At 42.2% G+C, this 19,837-nt stretch overlaps 1 protein-coding gene across 1 annotated transcript; it reads left to right on the top strand.

Annotated features, from left to right (window-relative positions):
• Positions 1-1,649: 1,649 nt before the first annotated feature.
• Positions 1,650-17,618, top strand: pcare1 (photoreceptor cilium actin regulator 1). Its single transcript, XM_014209997.3, has 2 exons — positions 1,650-5,347; positions 17,150-17,618. Exons 1-2 carry the CDS (start codon positions 2,022-2,024, stop codon positions 17,268-17,270), a joined length of 3,447 nt encoding a protein of 1,148 aa, XP_014065472.2. The 5' UTR covers positions 1,650-2,021; the 3' UTR covers positions 17,271-17,618.
• Positions 17,619-19,837: the final 2,219 nt, after the last annotated feature.

The raw sequence follows: 19,837 nt of genomic DNA, 5'->3' as shown, positions 1-19,837 counted from the left end.
TCGCGCTGTTAAGACACTGATGCCCTTTGCAACCATGTACCTACGTGAGAGTAGATTCTCTGCCCTCACTAGAAAATGATTTAAGACTGAGACTTTCTCCAATACAACCCAACATTGCGGCGTTATGTGCATCCTTTCAAGCACACCCTTCTCATTAACCTGTGGTGAGTTATTCACAATTTTCGATGAACAATAAGGTTTTATATGTAAGATGGTTAAATAAAGAGCAAAATTATTGATTATTATTATTGGTGCCCTGGTCCTTTAAGAGCTCTTTGTCACTTCCCACGAGCCTGGTTGTGACAAAAACTCACACTCATTATGTTCAATAAATGTATTGAATAGTGTGTGTGTGTGGCAGGCTTACAATGATGGCAAAAAACAACATTTGAGAGTGCGCTAACCCTGATGCTAGAGGGGGTATGCAGCTGGAGGTTGAATGTTTGAAGGGGTACGGGACTATAAAAAGTTTGGGAACCACTGCTCTAGTACAATAGTAAGCTCATTAAATACCAACCTGCTTATAAAGCAGACATGCAAAAAAAATATTAACATAACCATAGATCACTTAAACTGGTACAACACTTCAACTAACGGGTGGCCAGAAAGAACTAACTGAAAGTCACTCCCCCACTAATCCATACATCTACCCTGTTAAACAGAAATGTAGCGTCACCATTCCCATTTTGTTGCGAGTGTATGATGAGTGTACCTTTATATAAAAATTATTATACTAGATTATCTGCGCATGTACCCTAAAAGGTCCCAAACAGTACCATGTGATATCATTGTGTGTACCACTGAAGGTAAAATGATATTTTTGTACCCCAGAGAACAATGCTGTACCCTAACCACAACTTTTTTTTCTGAGAGTGTAGAATAACCAGCTATTGATTGCAAGTATACTTTGGATTACATAATGTGCATGAGCAAAGCCGTTCAGGTTGAGTTCAGTTGAAAAACCCACTATTTGTTGTCATAGTCTGTGTATGTAGGTGGCAGGGAAGTCAGGCGCAGGAGAAAACAGAGTGGTTAAAAAATGGAGTATTTATTTTCAAAACTAACTCCAAAACCCACGTAGAAAATAATCCGGGTAAACAATACCCCGCCGCACACAGATACATAAACAACACGTAGATAACATAACAAGCAATCACCGACAGAGAAATGAGGGGAAGCAGAGGGTTAAATACACAACATATAATTACTGGGATATGAAACAGGTGTGTAAAGAGACCAGACAAAACCAATGGAAAATGAAAAACTGATCAATGGTGGCTAGAAGACCGGTGACGTCGATCGCCGAACACCACCCGAACAAGGAGGGGCATCAACCTCGGTAGAAGTCGTGACATTTGTTCATCTGTTGTATTGAAATAACAATATTAATATATGAGTTGATTTTGAGCATCCAGTCCATTTTACTTGAGCAGTATACTGTATTTACAGTATCCTTTGGGTTTGGCTAGGGCACTAAACAGTGAGATATTGTTGTCTGTTCTATAAAAAGCCACCTGAAAGCAGCCCTGATTAGCGTAATGAGCTTAAGGTCTTACAAGTGTGATTTTTTTCTTTGCTTTAACGTACCATGTGCACACTGAGGAGTTCACTGAAAGCCTCTCTAATCCTTTCAGCTCCTTGTCCTCTACAAGTACACAGGGATGTTGTTCCATAGGACAAGCTGTAAGATGTTGATGTTATGCAAAGGGTATTAACAGAAAACATGAAAATGGATATGCAGATATTTTGTTTTTGCCTATAGGCAAGAAAATAGGACACTTTTGAATGGATTTGTCTCTGTTTTGTGTTGTTTGTCTTCTTTTTTGCAAGGATAAAGAACCTGCCAGTATCAACAACTCTGTCACGGATTGGAGCCATCTGAAGATGACAGGTGCAGCTGATAGCTAAGGACCTTGGCTATTTTTCTCTTTCATTTGTGGAGGTTATTTCCCCTCCGTCTTTGTGGGAGTTTCACAGCGCTCTTGTTCACTGAGGAAATCAACTTAAATTGAGCTGCCGCAATGGGCTGTTCCCCGTCTAAAGGTAACAATTTTCCGGGTCAGGCCACCTTTAGGAGGGGAAGGACACTACTACCAGGGGGCCAAGAGAGTCAAGGGAAGTCCCAGTCTGATGATGGAGGGAGTGGAGGCTCCTCCGGAACAGGAGACACAGATGGAGAGACTTGGGAGAGGGGAAGTGGGGAGAGTAGACTGGCTGGTCAGAACTACTCTGTTCAGAAGGAAGCACCTTCAACCCCACAGAAAAAGAGACCCTCCCTTACCGAGTTGGTTCCAGAGGGGGTCATCCTTGACAAAAAAGTGGGGACTCAAGAGGCAGGGTCACATGTAAAAGAGAAACAAGGAGATAGGCAAGACATGGCTGACAAAAAGGGTGGACGAAAACCAAAGAAAAATGGCAAAGGAATCAAACCGACCAAAAAGAAAGAGAAGGAGAACAAATCTCCCCTTGTGGAGCAGAAAGTTGATTTTCCGGAACCTTTAGTGAAAGCCCACCAGGCTGTGTATGCCTATTTAAACCCAAGCATCAGCAAATATGAGATTCTGCTGCGGCTCCTGGACCAGGCGACCCAAACCCAGGTGTCTGTGCAGCCAATGGTGACCTTCATGGCTATGCGCTACGAGGAAATCAACCGAGGGCTGGAGGAAATGGCAGACGAGGGTGAAAGGCTTCTGAAGGACAATGGGGAGCATCTCGCCTGGCCAAACCCAATGAAAAACCTATCCAGTTTCCCCCGCCTCACGTCTGGATCCACCAATGCTGGGTCATCACCAGACCTCTTGCAGCAGCTACTTCAGTATACCACTCAAAGGATGCAAAATGTGGGCCAGTCTGTGGGTGGCATTGGGGACTCTGCCTTGGAGGAGGCGGCTGAGTACTTCATCTCTGTCTCTGAGCTGCTGGAGGAGAAATTAAAAGCTAAGCGTAATGTGGAGACAAGACTGATGCAGTTGCTGACTCGCATTGAGGCTGCCTCACTCCGTACGACCGGACCAGAGGACTCTGCATTGTTCAGTGAGGACAGTGGAATTGGGGCCGAGAGCGAGTCTCTAGCTGGGTCTGAAAGAATTCACCGTGAAAGTTGTGAGTACACTGCGACCAACCATACCACTCCTTACAGTCCTATTGGCAGCAATGCTACCCTAGTCCGGCAAGGGGCACCAAGGCGAATGTTTACCAAGAAAGTGAGTCCAAGCAACTCCCTAAACTCCATAGACTCGGCCTGCACCAGAATGGGTAAAGAGCAGAAAGACACAGAGTCACTATTAGGATCTTCCTTTTTAGATGATGGTGAGGAGGATGACAATGATGATGAGGAGGGAGAAGGTAACAGGAAGCAATCTAGCTCCTCACCATCTCATCCTAACCAGCAACCTAGTCGCCTGGCACCCAGGCGCATAGAGAACCCTCAAAATGTGGAAATGACCCTGAAAATGAAAGATGCCATAAGTGGTCGGATTAGATTTGTTCACTCACAATGTGACAGTGCCAAAACTAAACCAACAGACAGCCCCAAGACCAGCAGGCGCCAGTGGACAGAGGGGGAGGAACGATCACCAAAAAGGCCCCAAACAGCAGCAATTAAAAAGACCCCTGTTTCCAAAGAGGGCCGTTCACAGTCTGTAGAATCCCTCCGCAGCAAAGGTGAAGATCCAACATTGCTTGAACTAGAGAGGACACAGAGGGATCTGAGTCAGAGGCTAGAGAGGATGAGCAAAGGCAGGATGGAAGGGAATGCCAAGACAGGTCCCACTAAACAGAACCCAGGATATACTACAAAGTCCCTGGCATCCAAATGTCTACAATCCACCCTGCGGAAGAACAACAACACTTTTCCAATTCAGGACAAGGCAGGGCTTACTAAGCGTAGCTCCTGGAAACAGGGGGCAAGAAAGGACATGGCGGAGGAAAAAGAAAAGAAAGACAAGAAAACCACCAAGGGGCTGTTGAAAGCCACTCCACCTCCTAGCCCTCCACTGTCACCTCGTCTGTCCTCAGGGTTGTACCGGGGAAGGAATTCTGTCAAAAGGCTGATTGACACCTTCAGCCAGGGGGTGGAAGAGCCCAAACAAGAGGCCTCCAAAATGTTAGGGCCAATCAAAAGTGTTCGAAAGTGTGGGGTCCCTGTTATGCCTGGAGTAGGTGACATCGAGGCCATACTGAGCAGTGGGGTCAGCAGTTGTAGGACAGATGACATAGACGTACAAAGTCTGCCACCCCCTCCTCTTGAGGTCCTGATGGACAATTCCTTTGAAGGTGCACAAAGCCTCACAGTAAGCGACGTAGATGATGGGGTTGCAAGTAGGGGCCGATCCCCTATTCCCAAGAGGGCTATGGCATCTCAGAAGCTGCGTGCTTCCATGCAGTCTGTGACATTGCTACCCAGCAGAGGCAACCTGCCCCAGGGCTCGAGCAACATGCCCCCTGCCCAGACTGTACGGCAGGATACCTCTGCTAGTTCCAGGGTTAGCCACCATGAGCCTCAGCTGGAGGTAAACCCAGAGACAGAGGAGGCCACTCTCTACAAGCAAGCCAGAAAAGTAATCCACTTGCGGCACTCCTCAGAGTCTCCGATGGAGAAAGGTCAGGCTGTGCCCAGGGGGCCCTCTTCCAATCGAGCTGCATCGGGATGTAGACAAAGCGATGACAGCCCCTTTAAGACAGTGCCTCCCACTTCAACCGTCAGTATCCAACCACCTGCCACCCTGCCTGTATCTAGAGCTCGAATACTGCCTTCCACACCTTCAACCCCAACCGGCTTGCATCGAAGATTCCCCAGTCCCCCCACCTTCAGAACGCTGTCTACGCTTCCATCTTCAACTAGCCCTCCGGTCATTCGCAAACTTCCCACCCCACCACCACTTCAGAGAAGACTCCCAAGCCCACCTGCCTCAAGACAAGTAACTCCAGCAAACTCCAGCTCTTCTGGCTCCACACATTCTTTCAAGGCACCCTCACCACCAACGTCCCCTAGGGTACAAAGATGGAGACGAGAGAACAACAGCGAGGACTCCACCCCAGGGGCTTCAGCTATCTCTCAGTTAATCAGTAACGCTCGCTCTGTTTTCTGCCCGGCCTCGCCCTCAATGTTTAAGGCCCATCCTTGTCCCGTACCCCGCCCCCCACAGACTTGGGCCTCCACCGGTGGCCATGTTGTCCCACGTCCTTGGGGAGATCGTGGCAGGCTCCCTATGTCCGTGCGAGGGCCACAGCCTTTCATCCGACGCAGCCACTCAGACCAGAGGCCCAGTCTAAGCCTGCCGACTAGGGCAACCATCGTCTCATTCGCAGAGACTTGTGGGAGTGAGCCAGCCATCAGCACACAAGGGTGAGTGTCAATGTTTCCCTCTAACTAAATCTCTCTCTTTCAAAGTCCAATAATAAAGTTGTATGCTCCCACTAGTCGTATGCTCTAATATCTTTCAATTCATGAATTGATGTGTTCACAGGCATATTTATCGAAGGAAGGATATGTCTATGATTTAGGATATTGCAATGAGTATTTGTTTTCCTCAATGAAGGAAAAAGCCCCGTCACTCTCCTTGTAGTCAAAACTCCCTCTCTGCTGTGGCACAGTAATGGATCGCTAATAGAGAAACAATATGAACCAAGAATTGGCTGTCTTCATGAGGCAATTATCATCCTGTTTTAGTAAAAACTGCAAATGAAAGAACAAGGCATGTGCATCATGTAGCCCTCTATTTAAAAATAGTCAGCTCCATTCAAGTATTATATTGACTTGATTCATTTCACAATAGCCATAAGACTATGTGCTCTATGCTTGACTAAATCTATTATTACAAATCACAAATATTAAAATGCATGACCTCTGAAATTAAGTTCACTAATTGTGGGGCATGTTAGACAGGTTTCTACTTTCGGGTTTTCATCAACACAACTTGTTATGGGTTACATAAAATGACAACTGCATTCATGCTTGAAATGTAACATTCTTTTATCTTATCACTGAAGTTGAAAATACTATTGGAGAAATTATTTAATAATCTCAATGGTATTTTCTCTTTTTATGAAATCAATTTGTACTTTTTTGGTGTTTAATGTCACCCAGATTCAGAGACGAATATTAGTGGAAAAATGTAATGGATTCACACACTTGTCATGGTGTAAACACCTGAAACCCCACCTCTTTAAGGAATACCTGGGATAGGATATAGTAATCCTTCTAACCCCCCCCCCCCCCCCCAAAAAAAAAGATATAGATGTACTATTGTATGCACCAATTTGTAAGTCGCTCTGGATAAGAGCGTCTGCAAAATGACGTAAATGTAAATGTAAACCTTTGAGCACATATTTCATTTTTTTGAAGCCTGATGGTTTTGTTGAGCTATTGATATAAAACCACTTGAGAGGAAATTATGCTTGATAAGATTATACATAACCATTATGGTTTGACTACCAGCATGAACGTCATTTGAAATCTATGACCAATATAGGTGATACAATTACAAGACACTTGAAAACTACTGCCAAGGTTTCAGGTCACATCAGTCTTCTCCTTTTGGTAACCAAATCATAAAATTTATAAATAGTTGGAAAACAACTATCTACACTTCTCCAAAGTGCAGTGTTTTGTGTTTTCAGGCTTGAAGAAGTTAGATTAGTTAATTTTACTAAAATAACTGACATAAATTTGTAGGGGAGAGTGGGGTAAGTCATGCCAAGGGTTAGTTGAGCCACCCAGGGCCGGCTCCAGGCATAAACGACATAAGCGGTCGCACAGGGCCCCCGGGCAAAAATTATTTATTTTTAGGAACTTAGTCGAGGTCTCAACTTACTGTTGAGAGTTAGAATAGTAGAATACACAAGATGCCATTTTTAAATGGGGTTGTGCATCAGCACTTTTTCTCTTGTTGTGTCAATCACCGACAGTCACTAAATTAAAATGTCAGCTCGGCAGCTAACTAAACTTTTAGTAATTATGGCCGAATACCAACCGGGCATGCAAGTTAGGTGCCCAGGCTCCCTAACCTCCAGGGGGCCCCATTGATATTGTTAGTCATTCACACTCAGATATCATTAACACGTCTTGGCAAAATGTGTAGAATTGTAGGAAATTTGCTTTAAAACTTCAAAGATTTTTCTCTGCCCCATGGCAAAATGAGTAGCATCGCATGAAATGAAAACTATAGTATACTATAGTTAGTATATATACTATAGTAATTAATATAGTGTTTCTGATGATAAGAGTATACTGTAGTATTTACTGTAGTGTTTTTCAGACTGATGTAATTTACTATAGTGTTTTTGTTTTTAATATTTTTGACATAGAAGTGGAGGCTTTCTCCTTGAGGAAACCCAATTGAGAAATACTAAAGAGCACATTTTCCATAACTTGTAGGTATGTAGGTAGGATTGGGGTCTGAACGGATAATTCCGAGCTTCTGCTCTTTCTATAACCTGTAGGAGACACAAAATATAGTCTATACTGTAGGTTTCTCACTTATGGGTGGCACAAGAGGAGCGGGCATGGTATATGGAAATTAAATTCTGCAGTATTTACTATAGTTAAAAAAGTGTTGTGTTTTAGAGGACATTACTGTAGTAATTGCGACAGTGATATTTTTATCGGATAATAGTGTAGTATTTACTATAATATTCTACAGTATACTACAACATTCAAGTATTACACATGATCAAGGATATTACAGTGTGTAGTAGAGTATTCTACAGTATACTATAGTTTACTACAAAATTGTATAGTAAGTACTGTAGTGTTCTATAGTAAGCAGTTTTTTCATTTGGGCTGCAACATTTTCTCTACTCCCCATGGCAAAATGTGTAGGATTGCAGGAAATGTACTTTAAAACGTATCTCCGCCGTCAAGAGATGGGGCACTAATATGTTTTGCCCATGAGGTGGAGGAGCCTCCCAACCAAATCTTGCTTAGGGCTGCCTAAAGGCTAGTGCCAGCCCTGGAGCCACCCCTTGTTTCTAGGAAACAAAATTAATTATGTGACCAAATATTTAGGAAGAGGTCATCATTTCATGGAGTCTGAAGGAAGAAACCACATGGAAAAGTGGTAAGCAAGTTAGGTCCCCAAAAATATTTTTACAAAGTCAAATGAATTTGTGTTATTCATTTCATGAAGCTTGAATCTAAACCAAAGTAGATTGTTTTATACACCAGTTGGGGTCTCTATAAGCTACAATATTTGGTCCTAAACTTAGCATGAAAGTGTATCCTTGTACTGTAGCTGTGTTTGCTAATATACTGGAGTCAAAATGTTTGCTTTGGGTTAATTGTGCCATTTGGCCAGGGGCAAGTTGAACCAATGGCTCCTTCATATTCCACACAAATGGTGATTACATTTAGTCAGTTTTATGCAAAATATGCTTAGACTTTGTTTTGCAATTTGTCATACAAATGACCTCAAGTGCATTTTTATTGTTACAGAGCAGACATCATCATGCCTTAGAGACTAAAATTGTGTTCATTTATCTGATGATAAAACAAGCAGGGGTCTAGTCCCCCTGGAGGTTCTTGAAAGAGCAGTCAAAGAAGTGAGAAGGGAAGTCCATTCGAGCACCAGCAAGGGATGGAAAAAATTGGCAGAATGACACTGAAGAAGTACATTGACAAAAAAATACAACTATGTCTCAACTTACACTGTCCCTACACTGTAAAACTTTCCCTGTAAATTTACAGTGTTAAACTGCCAACTGAGTTACCAGGTAAATACTGTAATTTTGCTTTACAGCAGGGATGTTGTAAAATGTTTTACAGTAAGAAAGAGTGCTGCATTATTAGTTAGTTAATGAGCCTACTGTAATCATTACAGCAACACAGCTGTATTATATAATTACAGTAATTTGCTTGCAACTCTGCTGCCAGTATAATGCTGAAAATGTACAGTAATTTACAATATTTACAGTACATACATTTACAGCATGTTACTGTAATCGTTGTATGGTATCAAAACTCGAACTGTAATGTTTTAACGGTAATTGTAATGAATAAATGAATGAATGAAATTCATTGAGAGAAGGTGGACTTTGTATTTTACAGTATTTACCTGTAACTGCATGGGATTGGTGCAAGCAGGTTGGCTGCTAGGTAATACATTTTCATATTACAGCATATCAAATATGTATACTGAGTGTACAAAACATTAGGAACACTTGGTCTTTCCATGACATAGAATGACCAAGTGAATCCATGTGAAAACTATGATCCTGTTAAATCCAATCAGTGTAGATGAAGGGGAGGAGATAGCTTAAATAAGTATTTTTAAGCCTTGAGACAATTGAGACATGGATTGTGTATGTGTGCCATTCAGAGGGTGAATGGGCAAGTCAAAAGAGTTAAGTGCCTTTGAACAGGGTATTTTACAGTAGTAGGTGCCAGGCACATCAGTTTGAGTGTGTCAAGAACTGCCAAGCTGCTGGGTTTTGCACACTCAACAGTTTCCCGTGTATATCAAGAATGGTCCACCACCCAAAGGACCGCCAGTTATCTTGACACATCTGTGTGAAACATTGGAGTCAACATGGGCCTGCATCCCTGCAGAACACTTTTGACAACTTCTAGTCCATGCCCCTACAAATTGAAGCTTTTCTGAGGGCAGAAAGAGCTGCAACTCAATATTAGGAAGGTGTTCTTTAATATCTCTTGCTCTTATGGAGGCCCTGGCAAAGGTTTCCAAACTTGCAGTGAGTACAGGGTAAAATAGACCAAGGACATGGGAAATACTCAACCATTAAAGGTTGTAGGCTTGCTGCCACTTCAATCCGTCCCCTATACACATTTTATTGTTGGGGACCTACAACCACATATCAATTGGTACAGTAGTCTCACTTACGGATGCAACAAATGCAGTGTCTTACAAGGCACGCCTCAAAATATGTAGATGAGACAGAAACAACAATACCATGCACCATGTGGTAAAAAGGTTTTTGCCGCTACAAAAATATGGTAAGGTACTGTATTCTGTGGGGTGGAATTGCAGTACCATTTCAAATACATGAATGTACTGTTAAACCAACATTTAATTGGAATTTACGGTATCATTTACAAATTACGGCAAAAATCACCAAGAGTGCATTGCGATTTACAACAATTTAGTACATTGCTATTAGTTGTATTGTATAATACCGTAACAAAACATATATATAAAAATGAGCAGTGTATTTAACCAAAGAAGAGGATTCATTACAACACTAATTCAAAACCTATATTGTGTTGGGTGACAGAGAGACAAAGAGAAGTTAAAATTGGGATTGGGTAGAATCCTAGATCTATAGTGCCTTGCAAAAGTATTCATCCCCCTTGGAGTTTTTCTATTTTTGTTGCATTAGAACCTGTAATTTAAATGTATTTTTTATTTGGATTTCATGTAATGGACATAAACAAAATAGTCCAAATTGGTGAAGTGAAATGAAGAAAAAAACTTGTTTCAAAATATTATTAAAAAAAATAATAAATGGAAAAGTGCATATGTATTCACCCCCTTTGCTAGGAAGCCCCTGAATAAGATCTGGTGCAACCAATTAGCTTCAGAAGACACATAATTAGTTAAATAAAGTCCACCTGTGTGCAATCTAAGTGTCACATGATCTGTCACATGATCTCAGTATATATACACCTGTTCTGAAAGGCCCCAGAGTCTGAAACACCACTAAGCAAGGGGCACCACCAAGCAAGCGGCACCATGAAGACCAAGGAGCTCTCCAAACAGGTCATGGACAAAGTTATGGAGAAGTACAGATCAGGCTTGGGTTATATAAAAATATCCGAAACTTTGAACATCCCACGGAGCACCATTAAACCCATTATTAAAAAATAGAAAGAATATGGGACCACAACAAACCTGCCAAGACAGGGTCGCCCACGAAAACTCACGGACCAGAAAAAGAGGGCATTAATCAGCGAGGCAACAAAGAGACCAAAGATAACCCTGAAGGAGCTGCAAAGCTCCACAGCAGAGATTGGAGTATCTGCCCATAGGACCACTTTAAGCCATACACTCCACAGAGCTGGCTTTACAGAAGAGTGGCCAGAAAAAAGTCATTGCTTAAAGTGTTCGCCAAAAGGCATGTGGGAGACTCCCCAAACATATGGAAGAAGGTACTCTGGTCAGATGAGACTAAAATGTAGCTTTTTGGCCATCAAGGAAAACACTATGTCTGGCGCAAACCAGACACCTCTCATCACCCCGAGAACACCATCCCCACATGGTGGTGGCAGCATCACGCTGTGGGGATGTTTTTCATCGGCAGGGAATAGGAAACTGATCAGAATTGAAGAAACAATGGATGGCGCTAAATACAGGGAAATTCTTGAGGGAAACCTGTTTCTGCTAAAGCAACACTCGAGTGGTTTAAGGGGAAACATTTAAATGTCTTGGAATGGCCTAGTCAAAGCCCAGACTTCAATCAAATTGAGAATCTGTGGTATGACGTAAAGATTGCTGTTCACCAGCAGAACCCATCCAACTTGAAGGAGCTGGACCAGTTTTGCCTTGAAGAATGGGCAAGCTTATAGCTCATAGCGACATAGCCCAAGAGACTTGCAGCTGTAATTGCTGCAAAAAGTGGCTCTACAAAGTATTGACTTTGGGGGGTGAATAGTTATGCACGCTCAAGTTTTCTGTTTTTTTTGTCTTATTTCTTGTTTGTTTCACAATAAAATATATTTTGCATCTTCACACTTTTCAGCAAGTTGCAATCATGAAATACCGAAATAAACAGTTTTTCATAAACATGGTCTAAATCATGTTTGATGCAATCTGTAAGTACCATTTTTCGCTGTACTGTTTAAACTCGACGAAAGGAACATTGTTGACACTTTTCAGCAAGTTCCAATCATGAAATACAGAAATAAACAGTTTTTCATAATCAAGGTCTAAATCATGTTTGATGCAATCTATAAGTACCAAGTGTTTGGCATGTTATGTAAATCAAATGATACAAACACCCAAAAATCTATTTTAATTCCAGGTTGTAAGGCAACAAAATAGGAAAAATGCCAAGGGGGGTGAATACTTTCGCAAGCCACTGTATATCATGTCAAATATGCCTCATGTAAAATCATTGTCAAAAGCGCAAGAGATACTGTTGCATGACAAACAGGTACTGTTAGATTACAATATAATCTATCTGCCAGTTTGGAACACTGTAAACAATACTAAATAAAAGATAACTAATACCAGAGAGTCTGTTATAATGAAAAAAAGTGTAAAGCCTTTAATACAGCATAGCAAAGTTTAAAACAGCCAGATTTGTGAAATTGCTTTATCCAAACTTTTTGCGGTTGCGTGAGGCATGGTGATCACAGAATCAGTAGGATATGAAACAAATACTCCAATTGGCAACAGAATTACAATATATTATAATGGACTATTATACATTGAAATATTTGTAGGGGTTGATGCATTTTTCGTTAGGGCAAATATGGTCTGTGATATTGAGGTAGAAATGTAAAACTTCAGAGTGCTTAAGCATCGAATACATTGCAAGTTTGCCCTTTTTTGGCCATTAGGCTACACGTTACAATAAGATTCATCTCTGACTTACCGCAGCATCAGTAGTCTAAACTGTTGCACAAATTGGGGGATTGTTCACACATAGTCAAGCTATTAGACTATACTTTTGTAAATTAATTGAGGTGGGAATGTTTGTCAGTCTCTTTCCTATCGCAATAGAGTCCTGCATCAGGCCAAAAAAATCAGCAGGCGGGTGGCCCTGGAGTTGAGAGAGAACTTGGGTAAATACAATGGCTCAATTACACTTGACATGTGGACTGCAGATTTTCTAAAAATAGAATTCTTGTGCCTTAGAGCCCATTACATATACGAAGACTGAATGTTGTCCACCGCGGAGTGGGACAGTGCATCACAAAACTGCAGATAACATAAGGCCAGCTATTGTGAAAGAATACTTGTGGATCTTGTTGTTTTCCTCTATCGCTTCAAGAGGCCTACTGTCCACCTGGTAATTGTGTGGTTCCAAAGGATAAAGTGTCACCTTCAGATGAATGTGTGGTTTCAGTGAGAAGCCAGCTGTGAGCCTGCGACCAGACACGGTGGATGACATCCTTTTCCTGCACAACAATTTTAAGAAATCCAGGGATGACTGATTTTTAAGTTATTGTTTTGGTATATTAATTTGTTTTCTAATATTAGAAGGCTCTTTAAAGTGATTTGAGTTGTCAATGTACCGCATTGCATTGTGAAGGAAAAAAAATCAGTTCTTAATTCATGGCAAGGCTTATTTTTAGCCAAATCAAAATTAAAATCATATTTTACTTGCCAAATACACATGTTTAGCAGATGTTATTGCGGGTGTAGCAAAACCCTTGTGTTTCTAGCTCCAACAGTGCAGTAATATCTAACAATTCACAACAATACACACAAACTAAAAGTAAAACAGTTGAATTAAGGAATATATAATTATATAAATATTAGGATGAGCAATGTCGGAGTGACAGACTAAAATACAAAAGAATATAATACAGTATATACATATGAGATGAGTAAAGCAAAAATATGTGAAAATTATTAAAGTGACTAGTGTTCACACAGCGTGGTCACACAGCCATGGGTGAACAGGGAGTACAGGAGGGGGCTGAGCACACACCCTTGTGGGGCCCCTGTGTTGAGGATCAGTGAAGTGGAGGTGTTGTTTCCTACCTTCACCAGCTGGGGGTGGCCGGTCAAGAAGTCCAGGACCCAGTTGCACAGGGTGGGGTTCAGACCCAGGGCCCGAGCTTAATAATGAGCTTGGAGGGTACTATGGTGTTGAATGCTGAGCTATAGTCAATGAACAGCATTCTTCCATACGTATTCCACTTGTCAGTGGTGGAAAAAGTACTTAATTGTTGTACTTGAGTAAAAGTAAACATACCTTAAAAGAAAATTACTCAAGCAAAAGTGAAAGTCACCCAGTAAAATACTCCACTAACATCAAGGCGGTGACCCGATCCTGTAGGTTCATGCTCTACAACATTCGCAGAGTACGACCCTGCCTCACACAGGAAGCGGCGCAGGTCCTAATCCAGGCACTTGTCATCTCCCGCCTGGATTACTGCAACTCGCTGTTGGCTGGGCTCCCTGCCTGTGCCATTAAACCCCTACAACTCATCCAGAACGCCGCAGCCCGTCTGGTGTTCAACCTTCCCAAGTTCTCTCACGTCACCCCGCTCCTCCGCTCTCTCCACTGGCTTCCAGTTGAAGCTCGCATCCGCTACAAGACCATGCTGCTTGCTTACGGAGCTGTGAGGGGAACGGCACCTCCGTACCTTCAGGCTCTGATCAGGCCCTACACCCAAACAAGGGCACTGCGTTCATCCACCTCTGGCCTGCTCGCCTCCCTACCTCTGAGGAAGCACAGTTCCCGCTCAGCCCAGTCAAAACTGTTCGCTGCTCTGGCACCCCAATGGTGGAACAAGCTCCCTCACGACGCCAGGACAGCGGAGTCAATCACCACCTTCCGGAGACACCTGAAACCCCACCTCTTCAAGGAATACCTGGGATAGGATAAAGTTCCTTCTAAACCCCCCCTTAAAAGATTTAGATGCACTATTGTAAGTGGTTGTTCCACTGGATATTATAAGGTGAATGCACCAATTTGTAAGTCGCTCTGGATAAGAGCGTCTGCTAAATGACTTAAATGTAAATGTAAATGTAAATATCATAGAAATACACTAACATAGAACATAACCCAAACAACCCCGAAACACCCTAAACAAACACCCCCTGCCACGCCCTGACCAAACTACAATAACAAACAGCCCCTTTACTGGTTAGGACATGACATAATAACAGTATTCTTCAGGTTTTTACCCATAATGCAGTGCAATATACAGCATTAATTCCATAAACACATTTAATACAGTGCAGTCAAATGTGATTTCCTGTATTTTATGTACACTGCTCAAAAGAATAAAGGGAACACTTAAACAACACAATGTAACTCCAAGTCAATCACATTTCTGTGAAATCAAACTGTCCACTTAGGAAGCAACACTGATTGACAATACATTTCACATGCTGTTGTGCAAATGGAATAGACAACAGGTGGAAATTATAGGCAATTAGCAAGACACCCCCAATAAAGGAGTGGTTCTGCAGGTGGGGACCACAGACCACTTCTCAGTTCCTATGCTTCCTGGCTGATGTTTTGGTCACTTTTGAATGCTGGCGGTGCTTTCACTCTAGTGGTAGCATGAGACGGAGTCTACAACCCACACAAGTGTCTCAGGTAGTGCAGCTCATCCAGGATGGCACATCAGTGCGAGCTGTGGCAAGAAGGTTTGCTGTGTCTGTCAGCGTAGTGTCCAGAGCATGGAGGCGCTACCAGGAGACAGGCCAGTACATCAGGAGATGTGGAGGAGGCCGTAGGAGGGCATCAACCCAGCAGCAGGACCGCTACCTCCGCCTTTGTGCAAGGAGGAGCAGGAGAAGCACTGCCAGAGCCCTGCAAAATGACCTCCAGCAGGCCACAAATGTGCATGTGTCTGCTCAAACGGTCAGAAACAGACTCCATGAGGGTGGTATGAGGGCCCGACGTCCACAGGTGGGGGTTGTGCTTACAGCCCAACACCGTGCAGGACGTTTGGCATTTGCCGAGGACACCAAGATTGGCAAATTCGCCACTGGCGCCCTGTGCTCTTCACAGATGAAAGCAGGTTCACACTGAGCACGTGACAGACGTGACAGAGTCTGGAGATGCCGTGGAGAACGTTCTGCTGCCTGCAACATCCTCCAGCATGACCGGTTTGGTGGTGGGTCAGTCATGGTGTGGGGTGGCATTTCTTTGGGGGGCCGCACAGCCCTCCATGTGCTCGCCAGAGGTAGCCTGACTGCCATTAGGTACCGAGATGTGATCCTCAGACCCCTTGTGAGATCATATGCTGGTGCGGTTGGCCCTGGGTTCCTCCTAATGCAAGACAATGCTAGACCTCATGTGGCTGGAGTGTGTCAGCAGTTCCTGCAAGAGGAAGGCATTGATGCTATGGACTGGCCCGCCCGTTCCCCAGACCTGAATCCAATTGAGCACATCTGGGACATCATGTCTCGCTCCATCCACCGACGCCACGTTGCACCACAAACTGTCCAGGAGTTAGCGGATGCTTTAGTCCAGGTCTGGGAGGAGATCCCTCTGGAGACCATCCGCCACCTCATCAGGAGCATGCCCAGGCGTTGTAGGGAGGTCATACAGGCACGTGGAGGCCACACACACTACTGAGCCTCATTTTGACTTGTTTTAAGGACATTACATCAAAGTTGGATCAGCCTGTAGTGTGGTTTTCCACTTTAATTTTGAGTGGGACTCCAAATCCAGACCTCCATGGGTTGATAAATTGGATTTCCTTTGATTATTTTTGTGTGATTTTGTTGTCAGCACATTCAACTATGTAAAGAAAAAAGTATTTAATAAGATTATTTCTTTCATTCAGATCTAGGATGTGTTGTTTAAGTGTTCCCTTTATTTTTTTGAGCAGTATATTTTTCCACACTATGAGGTTGGAATAATACTGTGAAATTGTGAAAAATGTCAATTGTGCCACAGTGCAGATCTTCAGCGGTACAGATTGAATCCATCCCAAAGACACTCACACAAAGTTCTGTAGATTCTCTGTTTTACTAGAAAACCACTGGGGCAACATTAATGCTGCAAAACTGGTTTGTTTGGATGTTGCGGAACTAATCCCAGCCAAATGACAAGCATCGTATCGACTGCCTTGAGAGAATAAGGTAGGTGAGATTGGAGGGTGAAATAAGGTCAAGGAGAGGAGAGAGGGGAGCTTTGCATAAAAAAAATTGAATTGCTTTAAGGAGATTACAGCACAATGATGAGACATACAAGACTGATGGTACATTTTCAAAACCATTCAAGTACCCTGACCCTTCCATTTTGAGTTACAATGATTAACTGTTTTAATATCGTTATGTTTTCACTGATCTTGCCACTGTGAAGTCATAACACTAGATTTTGTGTGCCCTCTATTTTCCTCATCCAGGTAGCCAACAGCAGTATGTAACTAGCTAATCCTTAATGTATTATTCCACTATGACTAACAGTAGCTTGTTCTGCCCGGTGCTAACTGGGTGCTGACCAACCTGTCCTATTACTCTAATCCTCAAACCACCTCTTCATTTCACTCCCGTAGGCTGGAGGACGAGCCAACCAGAGACGACAAGTCATGGGACAGCAAATCGGACTTTAGATGGAATGCCCGCTCTGCTTCGCACCCGGACCTATGCATTGTGGGTCAGGGCCTTACATTGTGAATGAGGGGGCTGGTTAGTGGAAAACCAAGTCGGATTACGAATTAGCAGGAGGATTTAATACTTTTTTTTCCACTGGGAGTGCTAATTCCAAGAAAGCTTCTTTACCGGGTGGTACCACTACCCACTACTCCCTTTAATTTTTCTCAGAGACATTTTTCTATCATGTTATTGTATTCTGGATGCAGCGTGCTTGTGTGTGTGTGTGTGCATGCGTGCGTGCATGTGTGTGTATGTGTTTATTTTTCATTAAACATTTTCAACTCCATGTTTCCTATTTTGATTTGTCAAAGTATTTCTCTTGTTTTTCTATCTTGATTTTTTACAATAAAAATGTGCATACATGAACAACTTTGACGTTTGGACTCAAATCGATACTATAGGCTGGAATTCAATCAAAACCCATACTATACTACTTGTTATTGCTTTTTGCAGAACATTCAATTTACAGTCACATTTCATATCTGAGTATGCAGAACACAATTATCTGTCAGATCTCCTACTTAGCTATCATGCTCATTTTAATGGGGATTGTTATGTTTAAGTCTAAAAGAGGTCTCAATAAATTTCAGGATTTCATGTTCTCTCCTGCTCTATCTTGGTACCATTTCATAATTTTGACACCCATCATTCATCTTTTTTTCTCAATAACATTCTCAGTCTTTTTCTCCTTGTTTAATCTCTCTGTTCTTTGTAAGGACTTGCCTATAGGGTTGTCATTGTCACTTGTGGTATGGGACTGCAGCAGTTCCTGTAAAGTAGCACACTCTGTGTGGGTTTCAGTGCTGGCCTGTAGGTTGTCAGCAAGTGTTGCCTTCAGAGCCATATTTAGTTGACTCGCTGCCCAGTATAGGTACTTAGTGTGACATGCCTGATCCTGTCCCTCAAGTCAGTAAATCAACACAGGAAGGAGCAATGGATGGATAGTTAATTTATTTCCAAAGCTGCAATGATGGGACGCACACAGTATGGATGAATGGTCAGTAGTTGACAGGATATCAATAGCACTCCCTCAGAAACTCTCCATAAATCTACTGTATAATATACTAACTATCATAAGGTGAATGCACCAATTTGTAAGTCGCTCTGGATAAGAGCGTCTGCTAAATGACGTAAATGTAAATGTAAAGAAACAATCGAAATGTCTATCAAAGTCATTGTGATCATATAGTGGATTTAACCATTTGTAATAATTCCTAATTTACTATAATACATTAAATACATTGTTTCCATGTGTAATCTCATATTTAGAACATCAGAATAAACTATCATCCATTTTAGTATTCAAAATATATCAAATTAACCTGAAAAAATGACTCAATGTCACACTCTTGTGGCGAAGAAATATAATAAAATGTAACCTAGAATGTACCACATATTTTCCTAAACTAACAAAACCAGGCTAATACGCTGGCTGGTGCTCGTGAGTTTACAAAACATATACTTTATATATTTGTCATAAATTACCTGCAACGATGGGACACACACAGTGTGGATGAATGATCAGTAGTCGACGGGATATAAATAGCACTCCTAAAGAAGATGCATTTTCGAGTTAGCTACCAACTTCAAAGAGGGAACTTTAGCTAGCATAATACCCACATGGAAAATTTAGATTCTGCAAATAATATATAAAGCCTGGCTTATTTGACACCAAATCAACAACACTAGTTACTAATAACATACATTGCTAATGTACGATGTAAAAAGTGGATTCTATGATGGAATGTCAACTTTATACATTAATATCCCGGGACCATTCAATTTTAAACTCACCCACAGCAATTCTCCATAAATCTGCTGTGGATTACCCAGAATCCCATACTGTTATCACTGAGTTTGTTACACAACGTAAACATACTAATCCACCAGGAGGTGGCATAATGCCCATGTTATACTGGAATTTAACAATTGAATCGCACCGTTACATTAGCACTGTCCTCAGTTCCCTTCAACTGACTAATCACTTTCCAGAAAGTGGGCAGGACGTGGCCCAGAACAATAGTTGGGTTAACCGAGGCTAAGGACATGACAAGAGCTGAAAGAGAGAAAGGGAGATTTCATATTTTCAATGCTATGAGTAAAGAGTACATTAATACAGCCATTTATCCATTCTTTGCAAGTGACAGCATACTTACAGTGCCATGTGTATGTGTGTGGGTGTGCAAGACGCCACTAAATTAGAAAACTCTATTACAATCAAGACCACCGCCCATTTCCTCACAATGATAAATGCCCGTCTTACATTTTTACCTTTTCTTCTACTACTACTAATAATAAATACAGCCTACCTAGGATAAGTCTCACCTGCCAGATTCTCAGTGAGGACGTGAAGCTCCTTGCCTCTGCTGTTTTGCACCCTGGATGCCAATGTCTGCTACTACACTGTCTGGTCTATGGGAACCAATGACAAGGTTTCTTAGCCGTCACTTAACATGTTGTGACAGACAACTGCTGGTAGCACTTTTCATGGAGAATTCTGTCATTACAAAATATAATAATAATACACTATGTATACAAAAGTATGTGGACAGCCCTTCAAATTGGTGGATTCGGATATTTCAGCCACA

The sequence above is a fragment of the Salmo salar genome, chromosome 09 (assembly GCF_965601325.2).
Source record: "Salmo salar chromosome 09, fSalSal1, whole genome shotgun sequence".
In the NCBI taxonomy this organism is placed as follows: domain Eukaryota; kingdom Metazoa; phylum Chordata; class Actinopteri; order Salmoniformes; family Salmonidae; genus Salmo; species Salmo salar.
The sequence above is the reverse complement of the archived record's forward strand: the minus strand, read 5'-3'. Positions and strand labels throughout refer to the sequence as shown.

Coding starts and splice junctions, on each gene's coding strand:
- pcare1 (XM_014209997.3), top strand. CDS start 2,022: ATGGGCTGTTCCCCGTCTAAAGGTAACAATTTTCCGGGTCAGGCCACC. Junction 5,348..17,149: donor CCAGCCATCAGCACACAAGG/GTGAGTGTCAAT, acceptor TCACTCCCGTAG/GCTGGAGGACGAGCCAACCA.